This window comes from Scyliorhinus torazame, chromosome 8 (assembly GCF_047496885.1).
Source record: "Scyliorhinus torazame isolate Kashiwa2021f chromosome 8, sScyTor2.1, whole genome shotgun sequence".
Lineage (NCBI taxonomy): Eukaryota > Metazoa > Chordata > Chondrichthyes > Carcharhiniformes > Scyliorhinidae > Scyliorhinus > Scyliorhinus torazame.
Window position 1 is genome coordinate 73,208,436 of NC_092714.1, and position 12,562 is coordinate 73,220,997.

Consider the following 12,562-nt stretch of genomic DNA (forward strand, 5'->3'; position numbering starts at 1 on the left):
TTCCATCTGGTCCCCGTTTTTGAGGACCAGTAGCAAATGTCGCTTGTCCAAGGGCCCAGAGGTGATGGGATTAAATTTGAAAGCCTCATGTACCTTGGGAATCTGCATATTAGACTAAGGCTTACTGCCTCGCTCTAATATGTAGATTTGCCAAAAACCGCTGGCCCGCCAAAAGAGTCAGAAGGGAACTGGCTTGTGCATAATTAATGGGGCTCCAAGCACCAAATCTGGCACGGTTCCCATTATTTTGGTCGGAAGGACTAGCACCATTGGAGTTGCCAGCGACCGTACTTAGCCTCAAAATGGAGAATTCCACCTGTAGCACCATCGATCACACCCGAGGTGAGACGTAGAGAACTTTAATCGAGGCTTTATTGAGCAGACCTGTTCCCCAGCAGCTCAGTCACAGAATGCAGCTGCGGGGATTAAACCCAGGTTCTTATACCCCGCCTATCTGGGTGGAGCCCAGTAGGCGGCAGATCCAATCAGGACCCAGCATCTGTCCTCCAATAGCTCCTCGGCATTCATGGTGTACCGTATTACCCCTAATACATACCACCACATTCTCCCCTTGTTAAAAAAGAACCCAGCGGGGTGGTGGGTGGTATGGTGGTAGGGGTTACAGGGTCGGTGCCTTAACCATTGAAATATATACAACAATGCCGCTTTACTGTGCCACTGAATTATATACATCTTAAGTCGATTCGATGAGGCAAGATGGTGCTCTGGTCGCTGTTTCCGATCGTCTCAGCCCGGGTGGTGGTGGTGCTGGCTCGGGTCCGGTCGACTCTGGGAGCATCGCGCTGTCCCTCTCTGTTTCCTTACTCCTGGGCGGGCCTGGGAGGAGAACCGATCCCCCCGGGAAGGGGGTGGCTGTGGGGTGCACCGGCGGGAGTGAGGGGGTGGTGATTGGTGTTGGGGGGGGGTGTGGGGAGCTCCGACGGGCGCCAGGTCCCACAGAGAGACCGTGTCCTGTCGGCGGTCTGGGTACTCCACGTAGGCGTACTGCGGGTTTGCGTGGAGTAGATGTACCTTTTCCACCAGTGGGTCTGATTTGTGCGCTCGCACATGTTTCCGGAGCAGGATGGGTCCGGGGCTGCCAGCCAGGTCGGAAGTGACGTTCCAGAAGTGGACTTCCTAGGGAAGATAAGGAGGCGCTCGTGAGGTGTTTGGTTCGTAGTGGTACACAGCAGGGACCGGATAGAATGAAGGGCATCCGGGAGGACTTCCTGCCAGCGGGAAGTTGGGAGACTCCTAGACCGTAGGGCCAGTAGGACGGTCTTCCAGACCGTTCTGTTCTCCCTCTCTACCTGCCCGTTTCCCCGGGGGTTGTAGCTGGTCGTCCTGCTCGAGGCTATGCCCTTGCTGAGCAGGAATTGACGCAGCTCGTCACTCATGAAGGAGGACACCCTATCGCTATGGATGTAGGCGGGGAAACCGAACAGGGTAAAGATGGTGCAGAGGGCTTTAATGACCGTGGCCGCGGTCATGTCGGGGCAGGGGATGGCGAAGGGGAAACGGGAGTATTCGTCAACGACGTTAAGAAAGTACGTGTTGCGATCGGTGGAGGGGAGGGGGCCTTTGAAATCCAAACTGAGGCGTTCAAAGGGACGGGAAGCCTTTATCAGGTGCGCTCGATCTGGCCTGAAAAAATGCGGTTTGCATTCTGCGCAGATTTGGCAGTTCCTGGTGACTGTTCGGACCTCCTCGACAGAGTACGGGAGGTTGCGGGCCTTTATGAAGTGGTAGAAACGAGTGACCCCCCGGGTGGCAGAGGTCCTCGTGGAGGGCTTGGAGACGGTCCACTTGTGCGTTGGCACATGTGTCGCGAGATAGGGCATCGGACGGCTCGTTCAGCTTTCCGGGACGGGACAAGATCTCATAGTTGTAGGTGGAGAGTTCGATCCTCCACCGCAGGATCTTGTCGTTCTTTATCTTGCCCCGCTGTGCATTATCGAACATGAAGGCTACCAACCGTTGGTCCGTGAGGAGAGTGAATCTCCTACCGGCCAGGTAATACCTCCAATGTCGCACAGCTTCCACTATGGCTTGGGCCTCCTTTTCTACTGAGGAGTGGCGAATTTTCGAAGCGTGGAGGGTCCGGGAGAAAAAGGCCACGGGTCTGCCCGCTTGGTTGAGAGTGGTCGCCAGAGCTACGTCGGATGTGTCGCTCTTGACTTGGAAGGGGAGGGACTCGTCGATGGCGCGCATCGTGGCCTTTGCGATATCCGCTTTGATGCGGCTCAAGGCCTGGCGGGCCTCTGTCGACAGGGGAAAAGTAGTGGACTGGATTAGTGGGCGGGCCTTGGCTGCGTATTGAGGAACCCACTGGGCGTAATAAGAAAAGAAGCCCAGGCAGCTTTTCAGGGCTTTGGCACAGTGGGGGAGAGGGAACTCCATGAGGGGGCGCATGCGTTCGGGGTCGGGGCCTATCACTCCATTACGCACTACGTAGCCCAAGATGGCTAGACGGTCGGTGCTAAACACGCATTTTTCCTCGTTGTAGGTGAGGTTGAGGGCGTTAGCGGACTGGAGGAATTTGCGGAGGTTGGCGTCGTGGTCCTGCTGGTCGTGGCCGCAGATGGTGACGTTGTTGAGGTACAGGAACGTGGCCCGTAAACCGTGCTGGTCAACCATTCGGTCCATCTCCCGTCGGAAGACCGAGACTCCGTTCGTGATGCCGAATGGAACCCTTAAAAAGTGGTATAGCCGCCCGTCTGCTTTGAAGGCAGTGTACTTGCGGTCACCGGGGCGAATGGAAAGCTGGTGGTAGGCGGACTTAAGGTCCACGGTGGAGAAGACCTTGTACTGTGCAATCCGATTGACCATGTCGGATATGCGGGGAAGAGGGTACACATCTAGCTGCGAGTACCTGTTGATGGTCTGACTGTAGTCTACGACCATCCTCTGCTTCTCCCCTGTCTTCACAACTACCACCTGGGCTCTCCAGGGACTATTGCTGGCCTGGATTATGCCTTCCTTCAGCAGCCACTGGACTTCGGATCTGATAAACGTCCGGTCCATGGTGCTGTACCGTCTGCTCCTAGTGGCGACGGGTTTGCAAACCGGGGTGAGGTTCGCAAACAAGGAGGGCGGTTCGACCTTGAGTGTCGCGAGGCCGCAGATAGTCAGTGGGGGTATAGGGCCGGCAAATTTGAATGTTAAGCTCTGGAGGTTGCATTGGAAGTCCAACCCCAGGAGGGTGGGAGCGCAGAAGTGGGGGAGGACATACAGCCGGTAATTTTTGAACTCTCTCCCCTGCACTGTTAGGTTTGCGATGCAGAACCCTTTGATTGCAACGGAATGGGACCCCGCCGCCAGGAAAATGTTTTGGGTGCTTGGCCGAATTACAAGGGAACAGCGTCTTAGCGTGTCCGGATGAATAAAACTCTCCGTGCTTCCCGAGTCGATCAAACACGGCGTCTCGTGCCCGTTCACCAGCACCTTTGTCGTTGTCGTCTGGAGCGTCCGGGGCCGCGACTGGTCGAGGGTCACCGATGCCAAACGTGGTGCATCAGATCGTTGTCTTCAGGCAGTGTGGAGCCATCTACGCTGGGGTCCTTGCCTGTCAGCCAAGATGGCGGCGTCCATGGGTCGCACGCGGTCAGGGGTGGACAAAATGGCCGCTCCCATGGGTCGCACACGGCCGGGGGTGGACAAAATGGCCACTCCCATGGATCGCACGCGGCCCGTGGGTAGGAAGGTGGCGGCGCCCGTCCTCCCCTCATGGTGTCCGGGGTCCAAAATGTGGCGGCCCGTTGGCTGCCCGTGGGTCGCTGGGGGGGTTGAGTCCGTGGTCCCGTTTCTTCCCCGGAGATAGTGGCGACTGGCACACCGCTGCGTAGTGCCCCTTTTTGCCGCAGCTTTTACAGGTGGCCGAGCGGGCTGGGCAGCGCAGGCGGGGGTGTTTCGGCTGCTCGCAAAAGTAGCAGCGGGGCCCTCCCGGGTGGTCTGGGATTCTGGCCGCGCACGCTTGCGGAGGGGTAGGGGGTGCCGGGAGGTCGGTCGCGGCGGGGATCCACGGAGCCCAAGGGGCTGTAGTGCGGTCGGGGGCATAGGCGCGGGTGTTTTGGGAGGCCACGTCGAGGGAGGCTGCAAGGGCCCGTGCCTCTGTGAGTCCGAGAGAGTCTTTCTCTAAAAGTCTCTGGCGAATTTGCGACGATGCCAAACCTGCTACGTAAGCGTCTCTGATCAGGAGGTCCGTATGTTCATTCGCCGTTACCGCTGGGCAGTTGCAGTTTCTTCCCAGGATCGTTAGAGCATTTAAGAATTCGTCTAGCGATTCCCCGGGGATTTGTCGTCTCGTCGCGAGCTGGTAGCGTGCATAGACCTGGTTGACGGGCCTAATGTAGATCTCTTTCAGCAAGTTGATCGCCGCTGGGAATTCTTCCGCGTCCTCGATGAGTGAGTAGATTTCGGGACTCACCCTGGAATGCAGGACCTGCATCTTCTGGTCTTCTGTTGGTCTGCCGGGGGCCGTTCGGAGGTATCCCTCAAAGCACGCCAGCCAGTGCTTAAACGCCGATGTTGCGTTAGCTGCTTGGGGGCCGATTCGCAGGCACTCCGGGGCGATCCGGAGCTCCATATTCCTTTTTAAGTCTGCTCAATAAATTGTAGCACCATCGATCACACACGAGGCGAGACGTAGAGATCTTCAATCGAGGCTTTATTGAGCAGACTTGTTCCCCAGCAGCTCAGTCACAGAATGCAGCTGCTGGGAGCAAACCGGGTTCTTATACCCCGCCTATCTGGGTGGAGCCCAGTAGGCGGCAGATCCAATCAGGACCCAGCATTTGTTCTCCAATAGCTCCTCGGCATTCATGGTGTACCGTATTACCCCTAATACATACCACGACACCACCCAATGCAAAGAGAATTTAAAAATACATTGATAAATAATTGAACAGCAGCACCAAGCGGTGCACATGAATGGAATTTATTTATTTTACTTTTCTTCCAAAGGGAGAGAGCAGTGCGAACAATTGGATTTTGAATTGGAAGAAGATATATTTTGAGGCCTCTCAGAGTCACGTGAAGACAACTGTTTTTCTTTTTAAAAAAAGTTTTCCAATTAAGGAGCAATTTAGCATGACCAATCCACCTACCCTGCACATCTTTGGGTTGTGGGGGCGAGACCCACGGAGACATGAGGAGAATGTGTGAAATCCACATGGTTAGTGACCCGGGGCTGGGATAGAACCCGGCTGGATCCACGGCGCCATGAGGCAGCAGTGCTAACCACTGAGCCAGCATGCCGCTCCTGACACTGTTTTTCTTAATTTATATCAATAATCTAGACTTGGCCATGGACAATTTAGAAATTGTGGATGACACAAAACGTAGAAGTTATGTGTGAGGAGAATAACGATAGACTTCAAGGCTCATGGTAAATTAAATTTCATGCAGGAAATGTGAAGTGACACATTTTGGTAGGTAGAATGCGGAGAGGTAATACAATATGAAGGATGCAATTTTAAAGGGGGTACATGAGTAGAGGGAACTGCGGATACATGTACACAAATCATTAAAGGGGGCAGAGCAGGTTGAAAAAGTGGTTAAGAAGAGGACATTAGACTTTTATCAATAGAGGCATAGAGAGCAAAACTAAGCATAGAGAGCAAAACTAAGCAAGTTATGATAAATCTTTTATTTAAAAATAAACACTGGTGAAGCCTCAACTGAAGTATTGGGCACGATTCTCCGGCCGCATTGCGCTCAAGGGAGAGCACAACGCAGCTGATGAATGCCGGGAAAACCCTCCAGCGAGCCTCCCGACAGGCTCCGCGTGGTTCCGCGAGGCGATGGAGTCCGAATCCCGCCCAAATGGGCAGGACCAAATGACGCTTGCGAACGTAGGTCTACCTACTTACAACCTACCTGCCCGGGATCCATCGGCCTCCCTCGATTCTTCGGCCTCCCCAGGGAGGCTGCAGCCGGACAGCGATCAGTGCTAGTCCTCACAAACGTGGACCTGGTGGTAAGGCACAGATGGGGTCCCCCGGGCCATCGGACACCCCTGGGTGGTGAGGGTAAGTGCAGGGTGGCTCCCTGACCCTCCCCCTGTAACGTGGGCACCTTGGCACTGCCAAGCTGGCACCTTGGCACTGCAACCCTGGCACTGCCAAGGTGACCAGATGGCACTGCCAACTCAGCAGGAACACTGCCTGAGTGCCAGGGTGGCAGTGCAAGGGTGCCAGAGTATCCGGGTGGCACTGCCAAGGGTGAGGGGGGCCAGTCCCATGAAATGAGGGTGGAGGGGGGACTTGATGGGTGGGGGAGTGCAGGACAGGTAAGTTGGGGCCTCCGGGAGGTTGGGGGGGGGTGATGGGTGAGGGTCCTGGAAGGAAGGGGGTGCTGTAAGGGGGCTCCCCCAGGACCCCATAGTGGGGTGTCCTCACTTGGGGGGCGTGGGGTAGTGTCAAAGTGAGTGGGGGTGACATCGTCCATGGATGAGTGGTGTGGGAACCCAGAAGCTCACTTAGAGATCGAGGCACCCTTTCAAAATGGCAGCCTGGATCGGGGCACCCTTTCAAAAGGGTGGCCCGATCTCTGAGTGCAGCTACCCAGTGCGAAAAAAAATTCTACATGCGGGATAAACCAGGCCCCAAAAAAGTGGCTAAGCGTCATTGAATAGCGGTGGGGAACTTGTCAACAGAGTCGGCAGGAAACTCCCTGAAAAACCCACCACAAGTGAACTTAGAAATCTTTTGAGAGAATCGCGCCCATTGTGTTTCATTCCAGGCACTGTGCTTAAGGTAAAGTTGCCATAGACCCTATTAACTATCAGGCTGTTTTCCCCTTTAAGGGGGAGAGCTGACTGGTGGTGATTTGAGGATCACCACATCACAGGCAAGGGATAAGGTTGAGCAGGTGGGGCCTTCATGATTAACCTCATGAATTGTAGGAATTGAACTCTCACTGCTGGTCTTGCTCTGCGTCACAAACCAGCTGGTTAGCCAACCGAGCTAAACCAGGCACTATGCTTTCGAAAGGATGTAAATGCTTTCCAGAGGATGCAGAAAACATTAATGGGGACTTCAGTTATTCAACAGACTGCAGAAGCTGGGCTTGTTTTTCTAGAAGAGATGTCGGAGAGGAAACTTGACAGTGGGATTCAAAACTGTGAGGGGCCTCGTCAGAATGGATAGGGAGAATGTGTTCCTCGTGGAAGAAGGGTCATGAACCAGAGGACAATAATTTAAGTGAATGGCAAAAGAACCAACTTTTTTATCCAGTGAGTGGTTAGAATCGGAATGCACTGCATGAAGATCTGATGGAGGCAGATTCAACCGGGGTTTTTTTTAAAAGGGAATTGGATAAGCACCCGAAAAGGCAAGATGTCTAGGGCCATGGGGGGAAGCGTACAGGACTAGATTTGATGAGTTGCTCTTGCAGAGACATGGCAGGGACAACACAATGGACTGTGTCAAGGATAAATTACTTCAAACAAAAATCCAAAAACGGCATAGAATTCTATACTTACATGGCATTTCTGGAATAATCCCAAAAAACTTCTTCTGCAGCAATGAAGTAATACCTCACATTCCCTTTATGGCTACGTAAGTAATGCTCGACGATCATTTCAGGATCCCGGGACAAATCTGAATGAGTACGTCTGTCATGAGTATAAGGGTTCATAGAATCAAAATTTGTCTCCTCTTCATCCAGTTTTTTACCATCTTCATCAAGGTCTCCATTCGCATTTGCAACGTATTCATCATAATCAAGAGTGACACCATTGTTACGTTTTGGAATTCCTATTATAATACCATTTGAGCTGTCATCTTGATAAATTACGGCATGCTTAGGCTTAGGTTGAAATTCTCTTGGCGGCCTGTGTTGATTGCCCAAAGGAATAGGTATTCTATATTTAACCCCAGACTTGAAACCTCGAGGAGACATTTGTTCCTGTGATAGTTTTCTGCGTTTCATCATAATTTCAACTGCAGCTTGCCTTCTGGCATATTCTACCGTTTTGAATTGTTTTGTAGAATTGTTATATGTTGTGAGCTTCACATATCTTCTCAAATGTTTAAGCGTTGAAACACTAATACCCCTTCCTTCCACTTGGTATGTCAAATGGCGTCCTCCAGGATTTAGAGGAACTCCCTGAAATCGAACCCTATGGTCACCTGTTAAGTGCTTCTTTAAGTAAATAAACACCTTTTCAGTATCTTCGCCGCTCTCCATTCTTGGTCCTTCTGAGGCATTTATGAAGTTTTCCACAATCTCACCAGACTGCTCATTATCAGCGGTCACTTTATTTTTACTGTTATTATTTTCACTGGAGTTACTTTGATAGTGTTCATAACTGACTGAAAGGTTATTTGCTTGTGAAGTGGCTGCTTCACCCGGTTTTGACAAGTCAGCTGGATATTTTGGTTTGTTGCCTGTACCATTTGGTGCTGTGATTATTTCATTAAAAATATTGGGGCTTGTCATCTCATCTAGGACACAATCTTCACCCAAACAGTGTTGGATGGCATTTGCCTGTTGGGTGAAATTGGAGTTCTGTGGTTCAATTGTCTGATTATGAGCATGTAACAGTGATTCACCAATCAATCCTAACTCCACACTTGTTTCTATTTTGACTGCCGTTCCTTTGTCTTGGTGGGTTTGCTGTCCGTCACACATTTCATTGCCGGTGTGTGTTCCAACAACTTTGTCACCCTCTCCTATGAAAGCTTCAGCTTTGTCACCTTCACTATTTGTTTCTGCACTTTTTTGTTGTGGGGCTAAATCAGATTCTTCTTCTCGCTTGCCATCGGTAATGTTAACACAGCTGATGTTCTCCGCAGTTATTTGACTTTGTTTTAATGCTGACACAGGAATCTCAGCTAAACTCCTCTTGTTCTTTACAGTGAAATTAACTGTAGCATTCATGTCATTTGCATTAAATGGGAAATTGGTAATTGTGGTGGCAGAGCTTAACACAGCATTTTGAAGTACACTATTGTCATGCCTGGTTTCATAATTGTCTCCAGAAATCTCCATGTAAATATCTTCCTCCTTCATATCTGGTGTATTTTTCTTTAAATGAACATCTATGGATGTGAAATTCAGCATATGTGAATCAGATAATGTTTGATGTGTTATGTCACTGACTATTTCTTCTAATGGCGCTTCAAGTACACCTTCACTTAATTTCTCAGGTTGTCCCAGTTCATCTTCAGCCGAATCATACTCCAAGTCATCTGACATTGTTTTGTTCGGTAAACTAGTCACTTTATTTGCATCGATGGGCACTTCATCCTGAGTTCCACTGACATTTGAATGCAATTGGCTGCCTTGCTCCGTGGATGTATTAGTGTTGAGCTCTCTTGAGTCATCAGAATTACCTTCAATAAATTGAGTAATATCTTCTGCCTGTTCTACTTGTGGTTTTTGGAACGATCGCAATCCAAATTGTTTCAGAAATTCAAGTGTTTCGGCATCAATAACTTCCTCACTGGTTTCCTCGGGCACTTCGATCAACACTTTGTCTGACTTAGATTGAATCCTGAAGTAATGTATTGGGTATGAAATGGCTTCCTCCCCACATAGGTAAACTTTAATTCTTATCCTCATACCATAAGTCACCTGACATGAACTCAAGATTCCAAGAAGCCATTCACCTATGGAACAATGCACACTATCAGAAGAGCAGCAGCAAACCAAAGTACCTCATACAGAATAATAGCAGTAAAACTATGTCCAACATCACAGTAACAGCATTTTTTTTTGAAAGTACGCTGGACAGGAACAGAGGATAGGCTGTCATCAAACTGCCTCATTGAAACTGCAATCGATGTTTGGACAGAGGGAATCATTAAAGCAGCAATAAACATGGATGAATAGTTCACTAATGCTTTCTACTATTATACCCATTTTTATTCACTGCCATTTTCAAGTAAAAATGATCAAACATATGATTCAAAGTAACTGACTCCTTTTATGAGTCCCCTGTCGGAATCTAGAAGATTCTGTTGCATTAAAAGTGCATGTACTGAGCGGGATTCTCTCATCCAGGGGCAGAGTGTCCGCACCATCGCGTTTACGAAGGCGCGAACGGGCCGCCCACAGGACCAATTCAGGGCCGCAAAAGGGGCCAGCAGGGACGCCGTGGGAAATGCGGGGGGCGTGGCGCCAGACCGGCGTCGTCATCGCGCGACGGCCCGATGACGCGGCGCCGCATCACTTTATGTGCGCGATCGCCGCACCGCCCCCGAGACAGTCGAAATGTTCAGGGACCATGACCTCGAGACGCTGCTGGACGCAGTCGAGGAAAGGAGGGCGATCCTGTGCCCCAGACGTGGCCACCGGCACCCGGCCAGCACAGACCGGCAGAATTGGCGTGAGGTGGGCAATGTCGTAAGCCCGGTGGGGCACACCCCAGGGACGGGTGAACAGTGCTGCACGAAGATGCACGACCTGACGAGGTTAGCCAGGTGAGTACCCCGAGACTTCCCTCAACCCCTCCTCACCCCGCCCCCAATTCCGCCCCTCCCACCCCGCCGCCGCAGAGGCCGGGTGCCCAGTGCTCCCATGCCATAATGTTGCCAACATCTGCGCAGGTTGCTGCTGACCGCCTAACGCTGCTGCTTCCCCCCCCCCCACCACCGCCCACAACCACAGGGAGCATGCAAGAACTGGAGGGGGTTCACCTGTACTGCACCCCCTCACCGTCCATGGGCAGAGTGCTCTGGACCTCGATGGGGGAGGCGCCGACCGGGAAGTTGCGCCTTGCCAGATCGGAGGCGCACCAGCAAGTGAGACTCACCTGCCTGGCTACACCCTCTCCACCCCCTCACCCCAGTCCGCGTGTCTAACGATACACGTTGTCTTGTGTATTCCAGGACCTGCCGACGATCGTCCCGGCCCGTCTGGCGCTACTCGCCCATGACCAGTGCCAGGTCGCCGCCCCAGGGCCGCACGCCAGGGCAGGGAGGGCAGACAGCAAGGAAGGCCTTCCTCCAACACCGGGAACACAGGACACGGACGCACAGAGGACGGACACCCACGACACTGATGAAGAGAGGACGGAGCGCCAGGACAGTGACACACAGAGGACGGCCACACAGATGACGAACAGACTGGACAGGGCCGCTCAGTTGCGGCCGACACAATGACCATCGGGCCAAGGCACGGCGCAGGAGACCCCAGACTTTGGATCCGATGAGGACAGAGACCTGGTGGCACTGCCATCCCCCACACCATCACAGAGACTGTCACCTCGGTTGCCATTTTAGTGATGAGGCTTCTGGGACACTCACTGGTGCGCACCACACAGCCATACGGTACAGCAGGTGGAGGTAGGAGCAGCCGAGGGGCGGACGGTCGGAGATCAGCCCGGCCTCAGCAACCAGCTGCCGCCCAGACAGGTTCCTAGACCTACCAGACCCACACACAGACACTATGCATTTGGACACCCAGGGAGTAGACAAAGGGATGATGGCCAGCTTCCAGCAGCTGCAGACGCAGGTGGAATAGTCCATCCGTGTCCAGGAGCAGGGAGTGGTGCCGGTCATGGCTGCCACCCAGGCCGACACCACATGGGTGGCGTCCGCGGTGGAGGCAATGGGAGCAACGGTGTCGGCCATGGGTCAGGTTCTGCAAGGCGTAGGGCTTCTTGTGCACGTGTCATCCATGGCCCAGGGCAGGGCTGCCCTCTCACAGGCGGCCATGTGGCAGAGCCAGCAGGACATTGCCGCTGCTTTTCGGAGTCTGGCTGAGTCTCAGATGCCATCGCTGAGAGCATCGGTGGCCTTCCCCAGATGCTGGATGGTGTCGCACAAGCCCAGAGGGAGGTGGCGCAGTCCCAGACTGGGATGGCCCACGCCCTGAGCTCCATCGCTGCGAACGTTCAGACCCTGGTCGATACCACAGCGGGCCTCCAGGACTGGCAGCGCCAGGTGTCGGTGATGCCTCGGGGCTTGTCTCCGCTCGCACCCCCGTCCCATAGAGAGGCCCGGGGCCACCGGGCTCCCCGAGGGAGGCGGAGGTTCTGGGGCCCATCCCGGTGGCTCCTGCAGGGGAGGTCCCGGAACACCGCGGATCCTTGGACTCCCCCCGTTCCGTCCCTGGTGCACCTGGTGGGCAGCGGGCAGAACAGGGTGGCACCACGCCATCCAGCACGCCTGCCGAGCAGCCTGGCCCATCCACGCTGGGCAGTCCCAGGAAATGTGCACCGACGGGGAGCCAGGTCGCACGGCAGGAGGCTCAGCAGTCCGCCTCCACTCCTGCTGTACCATCTGGGGAAACACCAAGACGTAGTAATTGTGGTATTATCAGGTATTACTGTACCTAAGAGGCTGATGACCATTGGTTAAACCTAGGAGTTTACCATTGGCTGTTGATACGTAGTTCCGCCCTGACAGGCGGAGTATAAGAACTGGTGTCGCCCCAGCAGCCTTCACTTTCTGTACCGACGCTACTGGGGAACAGTTCTAGTCGATTAAAGCTTTCAGTTGTGAAATCACTTCGTCTTGAGTGTAATTGATCGTGCATCAGTGATAAGGCCCGTAAGGCCAAAACATTTGACACTAGTAAGTTGGCACGGGTGCAGGGCACAGCTTAGTTATCG

The 12,562-nt window shown here is 53.1% G+C and overlaps 1 protein-coding gene across 1 annotated transcript in view; it reads right to left on the reverse strand.

Annotated features, from left to right (window-relative positions):
* f5 (coagulation factor V) overlaps positions 1 to 12,562 on the reverse strand; it is a 229,780-nt gene that overhangs the window by 107,728 nt on the left and 109,490 nt on the right. The window contains exon 13 of the mRNA XM_072513824.1: positions 7,484 to 9,614. Coding sequence (XP_072369925.1) covers positions 7,484 to 9,614 — 2,131 coding nt within the window. The remainder of the gene's footprint in view (positions 1 to 7,483; positions 9,615 to 12,562) is intronic.